Below are 21,673 nucleotides of genomic sequence, written 5' to 3'. Positions count from 1 at the left end.
ACAGTTTTAGTTTAAGATTCAAGTTTGGAAGTTTTGCCTAGTGTGAACTGTCTCTGTGATTTTCAGGTGGTAGTGCTCTTGCTGCCGCCATCCAAGGACGGAGATGAAGGGGATAATATAATACAGAAGATTATGTGTCGATGAAGTTAGCGGACAGTGGGCAGATGCAGATGAATTCTTTAATGAGGTAAACCTAATCAGAGGATTACTTGAAAGCAAACCTATTCTTTACTTGAATTTCGTTAATTAAAGATTTGTCATAAAAAAATGAGGAGGATGTAGATTGAGAAAGCACACCAGGATGTTGGGTTGAGGGGTTTAGGGTTGATTTCTTATTTTTTCTTCATTAAGGGTTTTCTTCATTAAGCGTGGAAGAAGAAGAGAGAAATAAGTGCAAATGAGACAGAGCGTTTTTTGAAAAAGATACAAGAAAGAGAAAGTTTAGCAAGGACTTGCCTCAATCGGTGTAAGACAAGCCTTTTAGAAGCATCTTGGAGTTGAAATCAGTGTTCATGATTTATTTTTCCCTCAGGCATAGCTACAAATCAGTGTCCTGTTTGAGTTTGCTAAGTTTCAAATAATACTCTCAGTATTTATATCTTTGTGCTTATGTGGCAGATTTGTTATCCTCTGTAGTGATGTGGGGTGTTTCCTTATTTTCTGCTTCTTAACTACTAATGTTAAATAATTTTGTAGATTCTTGATGCATTTTCAAGTTGTTACTCCTATGCTAATAAGGTCATACAACTATCTTTTTTCAACACTAATTCTCAAGTAAGTCCAAACCTTTCATTTTTGTTTGTTATGTTGGATCAAGTGGAACATAAATGATAGTAGGTTTATGACTTGTTGAGTGATCCACTCTTATTGTTTATTATGGGAAATCGAAATCCACCTTTTTGTTTCTAATTGAAACTAATCTACTTTGGTCTCTTGACCAAAAAAGAAAACACAATCTATTATTCAATAGAAAATAACTCAACAAAGGCAGGCTGTGAGGTATTTTGACTTGAAGAGGCAAGATGAAGCCTCAAATAGTGAATTAAAAACATTTTAAAATTCTAAATTGGTACGATAAAGTACAATTAAACATGAGAACACACAAAAGCGGAAAGAAACCTCATAATTTTCACTTAACAAAAAATTTTAAAGGATATGTAATATCGTCATTACTAATTCTATTATTATCATTAATAAGATTGATTTATTCTATAAATTGTCTTCAATATCTTTAGAGCACAATTGTAAAGGAGATCCTAGTTCATATTGCCACAACTCAAATTAATTTTTTTTTGAAGAATTAGGCAAATCACTATTTAGATGCGGACTACTTTAATACTTCAATGAGACATTTTGTGGCTGTACAGGAACAGGCTATGTGAAAGACACCAGGCTATTCTCAAACTGGAAAGGAAAATAGAAGATAAAGATAGGGAATTGCAATCAATTAAATTAGACAACGACGCGGTGTGTTTTTTTTTTCCCCCTCATGCTTGATTTGCTTGCATAAGAATGTTTTGCAATGATCTGTTTTTTTCTTCACAACCCTTTTATTCTATAATTTCTTCATAGGCTTGGGCCAAGGATGATCTTCTGCAGGAACAAGATAAGGAAATAGCAACTTAAAGGTTACATTTTTTGTTGATGCCCTTCAATTTTTCCCTTCTTTTGCCATTGATTTTACTTTTTGCTTACGCTAACATCCTAACACATTCTTTAGTATTTTAATTTTATTGCAGTACATTACACACAATCTTCATTTTTCTTGGCTCTGCTGTAAGTGGTGTTTCTTCTATTACGGATTTGTATTATACAAGACTGCCATATTAAGTCATTGAGTTATGAAAATTAGAAACATATCATTTGTAGGAGGAACATGATCATTCTGAAGCTGAAAGAGCTTAGCAAATAAAACATTTGCATGAACTTGAAGAACACATTCATGAGAAGAGCGGCAGCTTCTTGAGTTACAGAAGCAGGTTTGTTGCTTTCCCAAGTGCCTTTATTTTATTATTTATTTTTTGTTGAACTGTTCTTCATGGTTAAGTTGAAAATAAATTTCTTCTCACCATCTTTGTTCCTTTTTACCATTCTCTTTAAACACCATTACGTCATTGTTCTTCCTTTTTACTATCCTTTTTAAACATTGTTGCATGGTATTGTTTGATGAGGAAACTTTTAGAGATTTTTCAATTCATTTCTTTGAGAAGGATGTAGATTAAGAAAGCACATCAGTATGTTTCATTGAGAAGGATGTAGATTGAGAAAGCACACCAGGATGTTGGGTTGAGGGGTTTAGGGTTGATTTCTTATTTTTTTCTTCATTAAGGGTTTTCTTCATTGAGCGTGGAAGAAGAAGAGAGAAATAAGTGCAAATGAGATAGAGCGTTTTTTGAAAAAGATATTGAATCTTCATTTTCCTTGGCTGTGCTGTAAATGGTGTTTCTTCTATATGGATTTGCATTATACAACACTGCCATATTAAGTCATAAAGTTATGAAAATTAGAAAGACACCATTTGTAGGAGAGAACATGATCCTTCCTTTGAAGTAAATTGAGAGAATTTCCTCTACTTCCTCAATTTTAAGGCTTGAGGTTTGAAGAACAAGGATGAATAATCGACGAAAGAGGAATGAAGAGGTTTCGTTTTGGGAAAATAGCGATTTTTCATTTTTTATACTTCCAAAAGACATAAGTATGAACTTATTGTGTATTAAATTGATCGAGAGGCCTTCCAATTGTTTGTTAATCTATAGTTTATGTCTCTATTTTAATTAACTGCTACAGTAGAAGCTTAACTACATGGTTAGAGCTTTATCAAAAAAGGAAAGAAAAAAAAGAAGAAGAAAGATCATGTGATAAATTTATAGAAATGCCATTAAATTATTTTCTAACCTTTGATTTCTGTTTCTGTGGTAAATTACTGCTACTAGAAATCTAATTGTGTTCGGTTAGTTAGACTTCATGGGTTTAAATTTTTTTTTTTTTTTGTCAAAGAGGTTCCATTATACAGAATACCCCTAAACTTTGTACTTTATATAAAAATACCATTGAAAACACACTCAAGACGTAAACTACCAAAGAGTTAAAAATACCGTTACTATAATTATCCTAATTTTAGTAATAAATGAAATTGAGAGAATTTCCTTTGATTTTCAGGAACAAGGATAATTAATCAATGGAAAAGAAATGAAGAGGTTTATCCATGCAAGCTTCAAACAAAGTCAAGGACGTCGATCCTTCTAGGGGAGTCCAAAGTTCCCCTTATTTTTCTCTCTTTACTTTGATTTTCAAAAGCTTGCATGTTTAGTCGAAACTTGGGGTTCAAATTTTGCCCAAATTTCTAAATTTCTAAAAAAAATTTCCTTACAATAAGGAGCATTATACCTTATTAGCTTACTTAGATCTTGCATAAAAAGCATGACTAACAACCCTTGACACTGAACTTGGGTTTGTGATGTAAAATTATGAATGTTGATGATTATATGTGCTGAAATTTGAGCATAAGCTGCCGTCTTTTTTGGTTTACGTCCCTTTTTAGCGATATCTTATTGAGATGTTAGCGATATCTTGTTCAGATGTGAATGCATGATTGAGAAAATGGTATGTGTGTTGTGAATGCTTGATTGCATGGATACTTTTCTAGCTTTGTCTTCCTTTGTTGCGTTGCTGTGACTTACCTATGATGCACTTGGTCCAAACCTAGCATAGATAGAGTTAAAAAAGGATAGGAGGTACTCTTTAGAAATTGAGATGGTTTTAACAATAACATGAGTTAGGAGCCGTTTGTCTAGCCACAATGAACTAAATCCCTCTAGAAAAGGGTGGACATTAACAAAACTTGTTGTCACTTCGAAGGGAGCAGTCAAACTTAGAAACTAAGTGTAGAACCATAGAAAGGTTAGCCCACCGGTTCTAGCAAGACCTAGTTACCACATTGCATACCAAACAAAGAATAGAGAGACTTGCAAACATAAAACAGTGAAACAATTAAGAGCTAAAAAAACAAACAACATATGCAATATACATAAGAAAAAGCCCATAAAAAAATGAGAGGAAACTTCACTTTTGGCCTAACGAAAACCAGCCACCTACTCTTAGCGTTCTAGACATAGCATCGAGTTGATGAGGCTTTGAAAAAGAGGAGGAATCCTCCCCGTTCCACACTAGGGGGAAAACGAGGCTTATTGTCACTCCGAAGGGAGCAGTCAAACTTAGCATTGAGTTTGACGAGGGCTTTGAAAGAGGAGGAATCCTCCCGTTCCATAGTAGGGGAAAACGAGGCTTGTTGTCACTCCGAAGGGAACAGTCAAACTTAGAAACTAAGTCTAGAACCATAGAAAGGTTACCCCACCGGTTCTTGTGTGCGTAACAAAGAAACAAAAGAGATAGTTGCAAATAGAAAACGTAAAATAGCGAGACAATTAAGAGCCAAAAAAAACAAACAACATATGCATTATACATAAGAAAAATCCCATAAAAAAATCAGGGAAAACATCACTTGTGGCCTAAGCAAAACCAGACCACCTACTCTTAGCGTTCTAGACATAGCATCGAGTTTGATAAGGGCTTTGAAAAGAGGAGGAATCCTCCCCGTTCCACACTAGGGGAAAACGAGGCTTGTTGTCACTCCGAAGGGGCAGTCAAACTTAGCATTGAGTTTGACGGCTTTGAAAAGAGGAGGAATCCTCCCCGTTCCATAGTAGGGGAAAACGAGGCTTGTTGTCACTCCGAAGGGAGCAGTCAAACTTAGAAACTAAGTCTAGAACCATAGAAAGGTTACCCCACCGGTTCTTGTGTGCGTACCAAAGAAACAAAAGAGATAGTTGCAAATGTAAAACGTAGAACATCGAGACAATTAAGAGCTAAAAACAAACAAACAACATATGCATTATACATCAGAAAAATCCATAAAAAAATGAGGGAAACTTCACTTGTGGCCTAAGCAAAACCAGACCACCTACTCTTAGCGTTCTAGACATAGCATCGAGTTTGATGAGGGCTTTAGAGTAGGAATCCTCCCCGTTCCACACTAGGGGGAAAACGAGGCTTGTTGTCACTCTGAAGGGAGTAGTCAAACTTAGCATTGAGTTTGACGAGGGCTTTGAAAGGAGAGGAATCCTCCCCGTTCCATAGTAGGGGAAAACGAGGCTTGTTGTCACTCCGAAGGGAGCAGTCAAACTTAGAAACTAAGTCTAGAACCATAGAAAGGTTACCCCACCGGTTCTTGTGTGCATACCAAAGAAACAAAAAAGATGGTCGCAAATGTAAAACGTAGAACAGCGAGACAATTAAGGCTAAAAAACAAACAAACAACATATGCATTATACATCAGAAAAATCCCATAAAAAAATGAGGGGAAACTTCACTTATGGCCTAAGCAAAACCAGACCACCTACTCTTAGTGTTCTAGTCATAGCATCGAGTTTGATGAGGGCTTTGAAAAGAGGAGGAATCATCCCCGTCCCACACTAGGGGAAAACGAGGCTTGTTGTCACTCCGAAGGGAGCAATCAAACTTAGCATTGAGTTTGACGAGGGCTTTGAAAAGAGGGGAATCCTCCCCGTTCCATAGTAGGAGGAAAATGAGGCTTGTTGTCACTCTGAAGGGAGCAGCAGTCAAACTTAGAAACTAAGTCTAGAACCATAGAAAGGTTACCCCACCGGTTATTGTGTCCGTACCAAAGAAAGAAAAGAGAGACTTGCAAATGTAAAACTTAAAACAGCGAGACAATTAAGAGCTAAAATAAAACAAACATATGCATTATACATCAGAAAAAGCCCATAAAAAAATGATGGGAAACTTCACTTTTGGATAGCTATGTTGTTCCGGTTTCATCACTCACATATTTGTTGAAAAACTTCCAGTTTGGTTCTTTTAGAAGAACATCTATTGAATCAATTAACCATTGGGTCTTGGATAAACTGAGGATTAAGTTTACAAGAACATCTTGTATATATATTTCTTTAGTGAATGCAATAAGTTATTTTGATTCTCTCTCAAACCTCTAAGTATTTTAAGGATCTAAATCATATCCTCGCTCCCTAGATTTTTGTGTAATTTGTGTTACATATTGAGGACCCAGTTCAGTTTATTAGACATGCTTGATGCTTCATTTATTTCCTGGGTTGATGGCTAATGAAAAACTTCTGGTACTCTTCTTCAATCCTCTTTAAGTTGTTTCAGAGACCTTAGCTTCACACAATTTGTACATTGAGATGATGGTCTATTAATTTGTGAATTATATACATAGCATAACAAATATTATTTCTTTCAGCTATGGGATAATTGTTATGCTTTGTAGATATATATATATTTTTGAACTTCATTGTATTTTCTTCTTCAAACTACAGGTTGACATGATTGTCTTGACAGATGGAAGTCGTATTCTTGGCCTTGTGACCTTGGAGTTTAGGGAATAGGAATACCTATAGGAAAGCTGGATATGTATGTTGCTGCTGCTGGCATAAACCCTTAAAGAGTATATTTTTCTTAGACAAGCTCAACGCCCTCCCTTCATCAAATGGTTGTTTATCCAACTTGATTTCAATCAGTTGTGGCTATTGTTTTAATTGTTTATAGGATTGCCTACATTCAGATAGTTTTCTCTTCTCATGTTGGGCAACTTCCAAGCAATTTTTTAAGCGAAGGGTGGATAATAGCGCACTTGTTTAGTCTAAACTTGGGGGATTTCAAATTTTGTCCAAATTTCAAAATTTGTAAAAGTTTTTCATTACAATAATGTGCATCGTAGCTTCTTAGATCTTGCATAAAAGGCATGAATGTCAACCCTTGAGCACTAAGCTCGGGTTTGTGTCGTGAGATTCTGAATTTTGATGAGTATATGTACTGAAATTTGAAAATAAGCTTATGTCCTTTTTGTGTTTGTCTTTGTGCTTATGTGATAGATTTGTTATGCACTGTAGTGATGTGGGTGTTTCCTTATTTTCTGCATCTTAACTACCTTATTTTCTGCATCTTAAATACCTTATTTTTGCATCTTAATTGGTACTGAAATTTGTTTGTTTCAGTGAAGAGAGGCACTATCAGCATTGACATGTACATGTGATTTTAAGCAAGAACCAGGAGAGTGAGAGTTTTTGTGCCGTATTTAGAATTTGCCGATATCTTTTTCCCGTTTCAGCAAGTATTCCTGATAGTGGGGTAACTCTCAAGTCTGCAGTCTTTTCTTCATGAAATTTGTAGATTATCTAAGAATACTAATATCATTTAATGGTGACATTTTTTAGCAACTTTTCTTAACCCACTTTTTCATTAAGTTTACTCTTGTTTAATTGACAGATTCTTCGAGTAATGCTAGATATTGGTTCTAACAACGAGAAGTTACTTAATGATCCTCTTTGTAAGTGAAAGGGAAACCTTCATGTCTTTTATCTCCATATTTTCCTTGTAATATTTTGCTTATATTGCTCTGTTTCTGTTGTCAATGACGATATATCTGGGCTTTTTGTTGTTGTGGTGGTGGTGGTGAAATATTTTATTTAAGCCTCTAGTTAATATTTATGCTTACTTAACAGAAAATTTGTTGCTTGAGCTTGCTTCATTTCGTCCTTTTACTTGTTTAAGTCCTCCAAAAAGTATTCATTACTTTAATAAATTCCCTCACCAGCATCATCACCTCTTAGTCAACAAACTGTTTTTTCCCAAATGCAAAAAAGGAAAAAAAAAAAGATAAAGACAATCAAGAACAACCATCAACAACATGAAAAAAAAGAGAAGAAAAAGATAGCTACTGAAAAACATTACTACCCATTTTCATTATCATAATCCTCTACTATGCTTTTCCACCTTCTAACCCATTTTTCCATTGCAGGATTTATTGGAGTTGAGGAGTCCCACAATCTTTATGTTCTGTTTGTTTCTCCATCACTTTTTCAAGGCTGTTCAATTGGAGTTCCATCTTCAGGTAATATTAATGTGTTTGTTTCTAAGATAATTTTGTTAAACACTTGTTTTTGTTGTCTCCATCCACCAACTGTTTGATGAAATGCCGCATTGAACAATTTTATGGGTTCTTGGGAAGCATGTGATCTATGTGTTGTGGAATTTGTATAATTAGTTAGAGTGATTTAGAAAAACTTTTGTATTTGTAGTTGGATAGACAATTCATTCCATATTTAGAGCATGATTAAGAGTTATTTTGAAAATGTTAAAATTACTTCAAAATATATTTGGATAATTTAAATGACTTTCTATTGTATGATGATCACGTTTGATAGATCGAAAACTTTTCTTCTTCTTCTTCTTCTTCGTTTCTTCCTGCTGCCTATTCGACCTGCAACTTTGAGTGTAGTTGCTTGGCTGTCGAATTGCCACCACTCAAAGTCACTCCCTCGCCATCTTATCACTCTTAATTTCCTTGACAACAAAGTCAAACTGCTACAGAACAATCGAATTTTTGTTTGATTAATTTTCTATCCACATGAGGCTTTTGTATGTTGATCACCCTTGTTTTCTTTGAAAAGTTTAAACTTCCATACACGATATATTGGGAAACTTTCACCTTCCTCGGGACATTAAAAGCTCAAGAGCATTGATTTTGAGCAAAATAAAAATGAAAATCCCTTTTAATTTCCAGCAACACCATATTTGAAGTTCATTGTATTTTCTTCTTCCAACTACAGGTTGACATGATTGTCTTGACAGATGGACGTCGTATTCTTGGCCTCGGTGACCTTCGAGTTCAGGGAATAGGAATACCTAGATTGGAGGGAGAAGAGTATCTATCAATTGTTGATGATTTTATGGAAGTCGTGCATACATGTTGGCCTAAAGCTATTGTTCAGGTTTATTGTTAAGATATCAAATTTTAACTGTGTTCACTGCGAGTAATCAGTATTGTAATCTCGTAATTTGATTTTGAATGATGCCAGTTTGAGGATTTCAAATGAAATGGGCTTTTGAAACATTACAATGTTATCGTAAGAGGTTCTGCATGTTCAACGATGACATACAAGTGAGTAGTTGATGATGTATTCATGCAGTTGATGATGTATTCATGCAGTTGATAATTACTTAAAAGGACATTCATTTTCGTTTATTTGATTTCATAAAGGGAACTGCTGCTGTTGCTCTCGTTGGACTATTGGGAACTGTAAGAGCTCAAGGGCTGCCATTGAGTGATTTTGTTAACGAAAAGATAGTAGTGGTAGGGGCTGGAAGGTATTGTCAGCTGTTTAACTTAAACATTTTCTCCAAATAGCATAACTGCTAACGATTTAGGGATTATAGCCTTGTCCTCTTTGTTGAAAACAAAAGTGGTTGTTTGAAAGAGGAATTACTATTACTTTACGTGAATATAAGATAAATGAAAACTTTGGAAACTATAGTTCAATCCTTTTGATTTAACCTTCATTTGTTTCAACATGCTGTTTTTTCCCCTCTTTCAACTTTAGTGCAGGGCTTGGTGTTCTTAACATGACTATTCAAGTTGTTTCGAGAATGGCAGGGAACAACGATTCTAGTACAAGAAATCAATTTTTTTTCTAATAGACAAAGATGTAAGAATCTTTTTCAAACTTTCATTTCTCAATTTCTGCATTAGTCTGTCCAAGTTTTTCCTCCATGAGAGTTACTGATTTCATAAACCAATCAGATGGGTTCGAAATTTGGATAGCTTTATTATGGGTTAATTTGTATGACGCAGTTTCTTGTGAAAAGTATGAGGCAGTTGAAGAAGTTAAATGACTTGTGGTGGTAGTAATCAGTGTCAAAACTCATGTGGTTTTTAAATAAAAAGAAAGAGGGAAAATATGAACTTAGTCCTATGCAGATTAGTGTTTTAAGTCTTCTATCTAATTGTCTGTGGGATAAATGCAATTACTTTTCAAAAACAAAGAAGAAAGAAGGGACCACAAGAAATCAATGGTGGAATCGATCAGGCAGGGTGTGGAAAATTACAACTCAATTTTTGTTTTCATTGTTGAGAACATGAGAAACCTTAAGTTCAAGGAACTCAGGGAGCAGCTGAAGTCGGCAAGTTCTACTTCCTGAATTTTGTATTATTTAATCTGCTTCATCATTTCAAATATTGATTAGTGATACAAATGTACTTTCTCTATGTTGTTTGGTTAGCTTCTAGATAGCACAAGAAAAGATATGAATAATAAATAGCTTATTTTAAAACTCAAAAGATAAAATCATAATGAATAGCATTCCTTGGGAGAAAGGATGAGGACACGTTGTTTCTATAAATCTAATTTTAGTTTTGCCTGTTTGAAATACTTGTGTAGTTTAGTTTAGATATATATTTAAACTAGCACGTTAAATAATAGTTTGCCCTGTTTGTGTTTGCTAAGTTTCAACTAATACTCTCAGTATTTATCTTTGTGCTTATGTGATAGATTTGTTATGCACTGTAGTGATTTGGGGTGTTTTCTTATTTTTTGCATCTTAACTACCTTATTTGCTGCATCTTAATTGCTAACGATTTAGGGATCATAAGCCTTGTCCTCTTTGTTGAAAAAAAAGTGGTTGTTTGAAAGAGGAATTACTATTACTATTACGTCAAAGTACATATTAAATGAAAAAGAAAATTACATTTTCTTTTAGCGCTATGTAATGGTAGTCAGGTATAGTAGTCATGCCTTTGCTCTAGCTTATATATTCATGTCTATGTTACTTTCACACTTCTATTTATTAATTTCATGAAGTCAGTGGGTTTGAAAACTGAAAGAATCGTCATCTTTTTTAAACCACTTTCATGAAATATACTTAAAGAATGATTAAGGGAAAGACAACATGGGAAGAAGTTCCAGAAGGTTCGTCCAACAAGAAAGAAACTATGATTGATGTCAGTGATTCATTTGTGATGGGAGGAAAATCGGAAGAAAAATACACCAAGTTGGAAGGAGAAGAATCTGCAGGGGATCGAAGCAAATTCAAGAAAATTGACATGCCAGTTTTCGCGGGTATTGCCCGGATTCTTGGTTATTTAGAGTAGAACGTTATTTTCAGATACACAAACTTACTGAGTCAGAGAAGATGACGGTGACAATCATTAGGTTTGATGGTGCAGCCTTGGATTGGTATAGATCTCATGAAGACCGTGAACCGTTTGTTAATTGGGAAGATTTAAAGAGAAGACTTATTATTCGATTTCGATCAGACCGTGAGGGATCAATATTGGGCAGATTTTTAACGATAAAACAAGACACTACAGTGGATGAATACATAATTTTTTTTGATAAATTGGTGGCACCTTTGCCTTTTCTGCATAAGACAGTTATAGAAGAGACATTTATGAATGGTTTGAAACCTTGGATTAAGACAAAATTGGAATGTTGGGAACCTGTTGGGCTTGCTCAAATGATGAAATTGGCCCAGAAAATTGAGAACCGAGAGGTGATAAGGGTGAATCTGACTTAAAATGTGTAGGGGATGATAAAACCCAGGTTTCTACTTCTTTAAATACTCAATTTCATGTAGTTTCCAATGACAATAAGTCAGAAGGTACTGTTCCAGTAAGGGCTATCACACTTCGAGGGGCTGCAGAAATTAATTGACGGGAAGGACCACCAAGACGACTTTTTGTGATGTTGAGTTTCAAGCCAGATGTGAGAAAGGGATCTGCTTTTGTTGTGAGGAAAAATTTTGTGCAGGCCATAGATGTAAGGTGAAGGATCAGAAGGAACTCAGAGTGTTAGTTGTTCAAGCAAATGAGGAGGAATTGGAAGTAGTGGAAGAGGATGATCGTATAGAGGAACTTGAGGTAAAAGCTATTGAACTTGGTATAGAATAAAAAGAACCAGTGATAGAATTGTCATTAACTTCATGGAACACCGGATTAAATGCGATATCAAGTGTTGCTTAATTATCACACCACAATTTTGCTAGTGTGGTGATTTCAAATCCCAACTCAACAATAGTCAAAAAGTTGATATATCCAAATCAATTTGATATATCCAATTCATACAAAAACTGTGCAATTGCGCTATATTTTTTATTATGCACTTGAATGTGACACCACATTTTGTTTCTTACTTTTCCAAGACATCAAATTGCCACCAACAAAAACAAAATATCCTGAAGTTGATCTTTTGTCTTCTTTAGATTTTACCAATTAACATCTGAGAAATATTCAATATTAGTATGACTATAATCCTTATATAATAAAACCATGCCTGAGAGCAGCCTTCAAATAACACTGAATCATTCCAAAGCAGCTGAATGATCAACTTTAGGGCATTACATATACTGGCTCATAATACTTACTAAATAGGCTATGTCGAGTCGAGTCACTGGAAGGTAATTAAGTTTTCCCTCTAACCTCCTATATCTTTCAAGATCTTTCAACAATTCTCCATCTTTTGTGAGCTATAAGTTAGGCATCGTTGGGGTACTACATGGCTTAGCCCATACCTTCCATGTTTTAGTCAACAAGTCCATATTTTCTCTGTGATAATAGTATTGCTTTCTTGCCTGTTTTTACCTCAAATTCCTAGGAGGTATTTCAACATGCTCAAATCTTTTATTTGGAATTGGCAATAGAGAAAAGTCTTCAGGGACTGGATATCTAAAGAATCATCACCAATAACCACAGTTGCATCAACATATACTACTATTAGGATCACCCCACTCTCGGATCTTTTAAAAAAGTTTGAATGATCTAACGGGCTCTTTTGCATTCTAAAACTTTCGATCACCTTAATAAATTTGCCAAACCAAGCCCGTGGACTACGTTTTAGTCCATCTAAAGATTTACAAAGGCGACACGCCTTTCCATTCTTCCCCTGAGCAACAAACCCTAGTGGTTGCTCCATACACACCCCTTCTTGAGGATCACCATGAAGAAATGTGTAAGGACCCTAGATAGAAAAATAGTGGATTATTAGAAAAATACAACTTGGTGTATTTTTCTTCCGATTTTCCTCCCATCACAAATGAATCACTGACATCAATCATAGTTTCTTTCTTGTTGGACGAACCTTCTGGAACTTCTTCCCATGTTGTTTTTCCCTTAATCATTCTTTAAGTATATTTCATGAAAGTTCGTTGTTGCTGCTGTTGTTGTCCAGCCTGCACACCCAGCCTTTCAATGCTCTTTGCCAACAATGAAATATCTTCCTTAATAGCTTCCTTTCTATGGGCCTTCTTTTCTTCTTTTTAACAATGGTGTAATAGTTTGATCCATCTCTGGTCTTTACTGTTAAACTTAAATCTCTTAAGAATGATTTGGTGGGTGCACAATGGGTAACCTAAAAAATATGAATTGTGGTGTTTAAGTTAGTTTAATAAATGATTCTTCGTTTTGTAATTTGATTTCTTTTATTTTTTCTCTACTCATGAAATGTTTTGTTCGACCTGTAGATTTTTATAGGCTCCAGGGAATTTTTTGAATTGCCTTCTGAAGGAGTGGGGTTGCAATTTTTGGCGTCCTTTTTTTATGGAGCTTCTTTGAGTTTTCTTTCTTTATTTTGGGATTTGTTCTTTTTCAGTTCCATCATGCTGTCTAAAGTTTTGGACTTGAAGGGTTTGTCTTCATCTTCCTTCTTCTCCGACGATTTACGTCATACAGATGAGGTATAAATAATTACATCCTTGGTTTTTCATGTTTCTTCTTTTTCTAGCTTAAGAGATTGATTGTTCTTGCAGTTCATAGTACTGCATGTTTTTGGATCTGTTTCTTCAGTGTCCCCCCACATCATTTTTGTTTCCTTCATATTTCTCTTTTTTTTTTTTTCTACTCATGAAATCTTCATCTTCTTCATCCAAGTATTACATAAGCATTTGGTATAATAAAATCTCTGTTCAAACAGTAGTTTGGGTTGCTAATAGAGATACATACACCCATTTCAGATCCATCAGTTTCTTTCTTGAAATTTCAAAATGGTAACTTAGTTCCTTCTTCCAATAGGAGTCTTTTCCCTGAGTCCTCATTTCCTTCAGTCACTTATCTTCTTTTCCTCCATAGCATTATTGTAAATTTTCTGGTTATTTTCACCTCCACTCTCTATTTCTCTATTTTAATTTGAGTTTCATTCATTTCTCATTTTCGTTTTGGAATCAATCTTTGAAATATGTGTGTTTAAGTGTTAAGTGTAATATATATTTACGAAGGAAAATCAGCTTAGGAAGGGATTAATGACATGGGGTGCACATAAATCTTAAAAACTGATGTATTTGACAAGCTTGGAAGGCTGACAATTAAAGTAGAAATGGACAAACTGGTCTTTTGTGTAGAGACAAACTGGAAAATAATCATTAGTCTAAAGCTATAGTACTCAAGAGACAAAAGAGTTAAATTGAAATGTTCATAAGACCTTTTACATGTCTTCACCAACATGATACTTCAAATACAAAGCTCAGCCTCTTTTTTGCCATTCCATGGCATGAGTATCCCAGCCCATTAGTCATTTTTCTTCAAAACTTAAACCAGGTTATGGAAGGCATATTTGAGAGTGTTTTTAGAAACTAGTTAACAAAGTTGATTTTTATTAATAAATGTTTTGTTAAAAGTGTTCTTCCACTGTATTAAAACTTTGATATTGGCTAAGGGAAAGATTCAATTCAAAAACATGTTTTCTTGTTCAAAGTTGCTATATATTTATTATCATTTTTTGTTGTTCTGAGTGATTTCTTTACTGGGTTTATTGGAAATGGATGAAGAAACAGTTCCATAATTTTATTTAATTTTCCATTGAGTACAATGGAGAATGGATCAACCAAAATGAAGAAGAATGCTTCGTACTTTACACTAACATATTCATAGTAACTGTGATTTGATTTCATTGTTGTTTTGGCTAAGAAAAATCACTTTAGAATGAAACCGACAATGCCCAAGAGAAAAGAAAAAATGATGAAACTATTGATTCTTGGTTTTGTTTCTTGTTATTAGTATCACTGGTGTGACATCAATATCTTGATATAAATGAAGTCAAAGCATTGTTGCAAGAATTGTGAATTTAATTTGTAGGGTAGAGTACCTACAAATTTGTAGGTTATTGTTCCATTAGCCATATTAACATTTGTTTTGTGTCTACTTTTAAAAGTGATTTTGTAATATAAAAAGTAATTTCCAATGACTCAAAAACATATTTGGAACTTAACAGATGTAGGAAAAATTCAAATGGAAAAATAGACATTGTATGTTTGCTTGTCTAATTCTTACTTGTTTTCTTTTATTTATCTTTTTGAAAAATTTGATGAGATATGAGATTTGTTTGTTGTTGATTGTTCTATGATTATGGTTTTGATCTTAACTAACTCTGAATTCTTAAGCTTTACCTTGCTCTGTGAAGCTTCCTGATGTTTCTCTCTTTTTAAGAACTTCAAACCGCTCTTGCACCTATTTCATATAAAGCTACTCAGCCTCTTGAACATTGAGAGTTCACAAATAATTACGATAATAGAGATGAGAAATAGTTCCATGTTTCTGACTATTTAGGGTGGTACCTGTTCACCAAGATCCAAGAGAGCTCGAGGGACTCAGTGAAGGAGCCAATTTATTAGAAGTGGTAAGCTTTCTCAAACTCCCTTCATGGTTAGGGATACTTAGCTAATTTCCTCAACACTCACAGAGGATTCTGCCATTACTCTTCAGTAGTTTTTGACCATCTCCATTGATTAGGTTAAGCTTCTTTCTTTTTTCTTTCAAAATAATAAAAATAGAAGTTGTGCCATGAATTTTGGAATTGGTAATTTATAAGTTTTTATTATAGGAACTATTTTTGTTAATAAGTGAAATTTAAAAGTGAAATATAGAGGAATATTGTGATTGAGAATCAAAGGCATTAAGGCAGCAGGGTATTGATTCTCATGGGCAGTTTTTAATTCCTTCCCCAAAAAAATGACATTTCCTTATATGCTATCATCTTTTCCACATTTTCTTTTCATTCTTTCAACCATATTTACATAAATAAATTAATATTTATATATTTATACAACTTGTGTAATTGTATACAACCAAAATTTATCACATGAACATTCAAGATTTATTATTTTAATTTATCAAAAAAATGACATTTCCTTGTCGTTGCAGGTACCTTTTTCCTTGCTCTTCATGGGTTTTGTTATTTATCTCTTTTACTTATTTGTCTGATTTGGTTGTTCTTAAAGTTTATGTATTGTTTTTTATCAAATATAAGCCCTACTTTTAGAATCTTCCAACTTTTTAATGATTAGGAAACTTTCTTCTCCATACCCTACAACTGCTAGTTCTTATGTAAATGTGAAATTTTATTCGATCTCACTCACTCTATGTGGGTATTTATTATATGGGATTCCATTGACCATTTAACCAACATTTTCAAACCAAAGTATTAGTAGCATTCATGGTTTTAGCCAAGTGTTATGCAGCTCCATAGAAGAAAGGAAATAGTAATTAGGAAACCATTTCTTGTCTGGATTTTGTTATAACAAATAGTGTTGGAGAGAACCTTTTTATTTCCTTCTATTTCAGTTGTTTTTTTGTGTTTTTGAAACTTAATTTTTGAGAGGCGATCTCTTAATTAATGTTTATGATTTGTTTTGTTTAATTTGTTGCATTACTTTCTTGTTTGACTATGTGGTACATATGAATTGTGGTGTTTAAGTTAGTTTAATCAATGGTTCTTCATTTTGTAATTTAATTTCTTTTTTTTTTTTTCTACTCATGAAATGTTTTGCTCAACCTGCAGAGTTTTGTAGGCTGGAGGGAAGTTTTTGAATTGCCTTCTGAAGGAGTGGGGTTACAATTTTTGGCGTCCTTTTTTACGGAGCTTCTTTGAGTTTCTTTTTTATTTTGGGATTTGTTCTTTTTCGGTTCCATCATGTCGTCTAAAGTTTTGGACTTGAAGGGTTTGTCTTCATCTTCCTTCTTCTCCGACGATTTACGTCATACAAATGAGGTATAGATAATAACTATTAATATAATTAGATTATTCTTAGGTGATATTATTCTGGAGATATTATTTGATATTATTTCCTTAAGTGTATTTCTCTATGGTTATATATAGGCTTGTATCTCTACTAAATAATAAATGAAATATAGATTTATTCCATAAATTCAACAATTACATCCTTGGTTTTTCATGTTTCTTCTTTTTCTAGCTTAAGAGATTGCTTGTTCTTGCAGTTCATAGTACTGCATCTTTCTTCAGTGTCTCCACACATAATTTCTATTTACTTCATATTTCTCTTTTTTTTTTCTTCCCTGCATTCCCTGTGCAGGTTGGAGTTTGGAAGTCAGCTAGTGTGCCAAATCACCACGGTTAGTGCATTTATCTTCTTTTTCTGTTTTGATTACTTTTGGTTTCTTGTGTTTTTATCTTTGTATACTTGATCTTTCAAGTGACAGGATATAGTTTGTCATTAATTGATTGACCACCACATATTTCCTGTACTATATCATGAGAAATGTAGAATGTCTAGGGGTTCTAAAGAGGCATTTGGAAATTAAAATGATTTTGAATCTAATTATAGTGGAAGGTAATTCTCATAATTAGGAGCATTAACATGACATGTAATGCATGAAAAGTGCAATGTTTGAAGACACTAATTTGTGATTATCCCACTTCATAGTAGTAACAAAATTTATCATTTTTTTATGATGTACAATTCATGAATTCCAAGAGATTTCAAATAACTTGTATATTTTTTTTATAAGAATTATTTTTTTTATGTTGTTTTTTATTTCGTAATGACGCTTTGTTTGTTTCATAGTCATGACTGTTTGGCTCAACTTTTGCAACATCGCTAATCTCACAAAATAACAATTCTTACCCTATTATGTTTGGCATGAGGAATCTTGGAGGATTTATTGACCTCCTAGATAGATGGTCATTGTGGTTTGACCCACTACTATTTAAAGACTTTTAGTTTGTTCATTTCTTTGATGATGCCTACCCACATTGGTTCTTGCTGAAACAACATTACCTGACTTAAAGTGTATAGTACTCTATTCCCTCTGGGTTGCCACCACACACACATACCCAAAGAATAAAAATATAAAGAAAGTCATCAATTTTGCATAGTTTAGCCTGTTTCAATTTTCCCAAACCTATATAGTTGGTTTTACTTTGCTTTATATATTTTATGGACTTCCTCTGTGCATTTTTATGGGAATTTCTAACAAAAGGTTTTTTTTTAAAGCAAATTAAAGGATTGGATTGGAGGTCGAATTTATATTTCCAAAACTATCTCATTCACCCTATCTATTCTGTTGTAGTGTGGTGAGGACTTTCATGTAACTGAAAGATGTGTTTCTTCAATGTTTATGAACAACCAGTAACATATCACGTTCTTCATCATCTGTGGAAAAAATTTCAATATGTGAGTGCCTGCCAGAGAACTCCTTGGAAAATCATGTTTCATTTCTTGTGAGAGACTAGAATGCAAGTCTTATCCTGAATAGACATGTTGGAGCTGAAAAAACATCCAATTATTTTTCTCGAAGTAATGAAGTCAATACGATGAATTCTCAGTATGAGAGTAGTCTTTTCTCGAGTTCTTTATCAAATATATTTACTAGGAAGTGTAAGTTTCTTGATTCCTTCCTTACATATTTGTACCTAATAAGGATATGAATGTAATCTGGAATTGAGAGAAGTATCTGTCTTATTATGTTTGAGTCAAAGCAATGTTACATATTTATATAGAGAATAAACTAAACCCTAGAGACTATGTAAAATTACAATAAAGGACATATGTATATATATATCATAACACTCCCCCTCAAGCTGGAGCAAATATGTCGATCATGCCCAGCTTGTTGCACAGATAGCTTATCCTTGTTCCATTTAAAGCTTTAGTTAGAATATCTCCCAATTGTTCTCCGGTCTTCACATATCCTGTGGACACCAACCCATCTTGGATTTTCTCACGAATGAAGTGACAATCCACCTCAATATGTTTAGTTCGTTCATGAAATACTGGATTAGATGCAATATGAAGTGCAGCTTGATTATCACACCATAATTTAGCTGGCACGGTAATACTGAAGCCTATCTCAGATAATAGTTGGTGAATCCATACTATTTCACACACAGATTGTGCCATAGCTCTATATTCTGACTCAGCACTCGAACGAGAAACAACATTTTGTTTCTTACTCTTCCATGAAACTAAGTTTCCACCTACAAAAACACAATATCCAGAAGTCGATCTCCTATCCTCACGAGACCCCGCCCAATCAGCATCAGAAAAACATTCAACTCTCGTATGGTCCATGATCTTTGTATAGGATCCCACGTCCAGGAGCAGCTTTTAGATAACATAAAATCTGCTCTATTGCAGCCCAATGATCCACTGTAGGGGAAGACATGAATTGACTTACAACACTTACAGAATATGCAATGTTTGGTCGAGTCACTATTAAGTAGTTCAACTTCCCAACTAATCTCCTATATCTCTTAGGATCTTTACATAATTCTCCTTCTTTAACAAGTTGCTGATTTGGCATCATTGGAGTGCCACTTGGTTTGGCGCCTAATTTTCCTGTTTTAAACAAATCAAGTACATATTTTCATTGAGACAAATAAATACCTTTCTTGCTTCTCATCACTTCAATGCCCAAAAAATATTTCAATTGGCTCAAATCTTTTGTATAAAACTGACCCTGAAGGAAAGTTTTGAGAGACGAAATACCCAATGCATCATTTCCAGTAATAACAATATCATCAACATATACAACTAGTAGAATCATACCCTTATCAGATCGACGATAGAAAACTAAATGATCAGATGTACTCTTCTTCATACCAAAGCATACAAGGGCTTGACTAAACTTACCAAACCACGCACGAGGACTCTGTTTCAAACCATACAGAGATTTTCGAAGGCGACATACTTTATCACTCTCCCCCTGAGCAACAAACCCTGGTGGTTGTTCCATATAAACTTCCTCTTGAAGATCACCGTGAAGAAAAACATTCTTAATGTCAAGTTGATGCAACGACCATTTATTGGTAGCAACCATGGAAAGAAATAGGTGAATGGAAGTTAACTTGGCAATCGGAAATAATGTATCTGAATAATCAGTTCCATAGATTTGAGCATAACCTTTGGCAACAAGGCGAGCCTTTAATCGAGCCACTGTTCCATCAGGATTCATCTTGACAACAAACACCCATTTACAACCAATGGCCTTCTTTCCTGCAAGACGAATCCCAAGTACCATTATCATCTAAAGCAGTCATCTCCTCAATCATTGCATTTTGCCAGCCATGATGAGACAAAGCTTCATGAACAGAGTTAGGAATAGATCTGGACTCAAGAGACGTAATAAACACATATGTGGAGGGAGATAACTGGTGATAGGAAATAAAGGAAGAAACGGGGTAAGTACACTTGCGTTTACCTTTGTGAAGAGCAATGGGAAGATCATCACTTGGCTCTGGATCACATGATGAAGGAAGCATTGATGGAGGACATGAGTCTGAAGGTTGTGGTGGAGGTCGTCGGGAGTAGACTTGAGAAATCAACGGGCGGGAAGGAGGCACATCAGTAGACAAGGATGGTGTGGGAGAGGTAACCTCATATATAAAAAGATTGTCATCCTCCCCCTGACACGAACTCGATGGTGATGAAGTAAAGGGTGTATCCTAAAAAAAAACAACATCACGCGAAACCAGATACCTTTTAAGGGTAGGACAATAACAACGATAACCCTTTTGAACACGTGAATAACCCAAGAAGATACACTTCAAGGATTTGGGATCTAACTTAGTATGATGAGGACGAACGTCACAAACAAAACAGACACAACCAAATATCTTAGGAGCAATAGGAAACAAAGGCTTGGTAGGAAAAGAACACGGTAGGGAATCTCACCATTAAGAACAGAGGAAGGCATTCTATTAATCAAAAAACAAGCTGTAGAGACAGCATCCACACAAAAGGTTTTTGAAACATGCATTTGAAACGATAAAGCACAGGCAGTTTCAAGTAAATGCCTATTTTTTCGCTCTGCAACACCATTTTGAGATGGAGTGTCAGCACAAGAAAACTGATGAATAATGCCATTTTCACACAAGTAAGAGCCAAGAGAATGAGAAAAATATTCACCCGCATTATCAGTACGCAAAGTTTTGATAGAGACATTAAACTGGTTTTTTATTTCAGTATGAAAGGCACAAAAATGAGATAATAACTCAGAACGATTTTTCATTAAATATAACCAAGTTAGACGAGAATGGTCGTCAACAAAAGTAACAAAATAACAAAAGCCTGTTTGAGATACAACTGGACATGGACCCCAAATATCATAATGAACTAACTCAAATGGAGCAATTGCACGTTTATCGACTCGAGGACTCGAACTAAGACGATGAAATTTCGTAAATTGACACAAATCACAATTTAAAGAGGACAAAGACCTAAATTCTGGATAAAGTTTCTTCAACACAAACAAAGATGGATGACCTAAATGACAATGGACTTCAAAAGGAGAGGGAACGACAGGACACGCCACAGCTTGCGATACTTGATGATCAAAGAGATAAAGGCCTCCTGACTCATATCCTCTACCAATAATCTTCTTCGTCACACGATCCTAAAACAAGCAATAACCAGAAAAGAACATGACAACACAATTTAGGTCATGAGTAAGTTGACTAGTAGAAATTAAATTAAAGGATAAGTTAGGCAAATGTAACATAGAAGAGAGAGAAAAGGATGGCGGTAAGGTGAATAGTGCCAGAGCCAAGAACAGAGATGTGGAGCCATCGGCAATGTA

General features: G+C 34.6%; 2 protein-coding genes across 3 annotated transcripts in view; both read left to right on the top strand.

The window, feature by feature from the left end:
* LOC116406292 (NAD-dependent malic enzyme 62 kDa isoform, mitochondrial-like) overlaps positions 1-16,727 on the top strand; it is a 68,984-nt gene extending 52,257 nt beyond the window's left edge. The window contains exons 14-15 of the mRNA XM_031889988.1: positions 15,407-15,476; positions 16,638-16,727. Coding sequence (XP_031745848.1) covers positions 15,407-15,476; positions 16,638-16,727 — 160 coding nt within the window. The remainder of the gene's footprint in view (positions 1-15,406; positions 15,477-16,637) is intronic.
* On the top strand, positions 7,276-9,004 carry LOC116406293 (NAD-dependent malic enzyme 59 kDa isoform, mitochondrial-like). 2 transcript variants are annotated; one of them, XM_031889990.1, is made up of 4 exons: positions 7,276-7,363; positions 7,835-7,927; positions 8,646-8,807; positions 8,895-9,004. In XM_031889990.1, exons 1-4 carry the CDS (start codon positions 7,352-7,354, stop codon positions 8,910-8,912), a joined length of 285 nt encoding a protein of 94 aa, XP_031745850.1. In that variant the 5' UTR covers positions 7,276-7,351; the 3' UTR covers positions 8,913-9,004. The 2 variants fall into 2 exon arrangements, with proteins under 2 accessions (XP_031745850.1, XP_031745849.1); XM_031889989.1 differs by lacking the exon at positions 7,276-7,363 and having other exon boundaries at positions 7,426-7,927; positions 8,668-8,807.
* Positions 16,728-21,673: the final 4,946 nt, after the last annotated feature.

Source organism: Cucumis sativus, unplaced genomic scaffold, assembly GCF_000004075.3.
Source record: "Cucumis sativus cultivar 9930 unplaced genomic scaffold, Cucumber_9930_V3 scaffold84, whole genome shotgun sequence".
Classification (NCBI taxonomy): Eukaryota; Viridiplantae; Streptophyta; class Magnoliopsida; order Cucurbitales; family Cucurbitaceae; genus Cucumis; species Cucumis sativus.
Note: the sequence above shows the minus strand (reverse complement) of the source record. Positions and strands in the feature narration are given on the sequence as shown.

Bases quoted from the DNA above. Each gene is read 5' to 3' on its own strand.
- LOC116406293 (XM_031889989.1), top strand. From the start codon at position 7,798: ATGCTTTTCCACCTTCTAACCCATTTTTCCATTGCAGGATTTATTGGA. The intron at 7,928-8,667 runs GTAATATTAATG...TTGTCTTGACAG, and splicing joins AATTGGAGTTCCATCTTCAG to ATGGACGTCGTATTCTTGGC.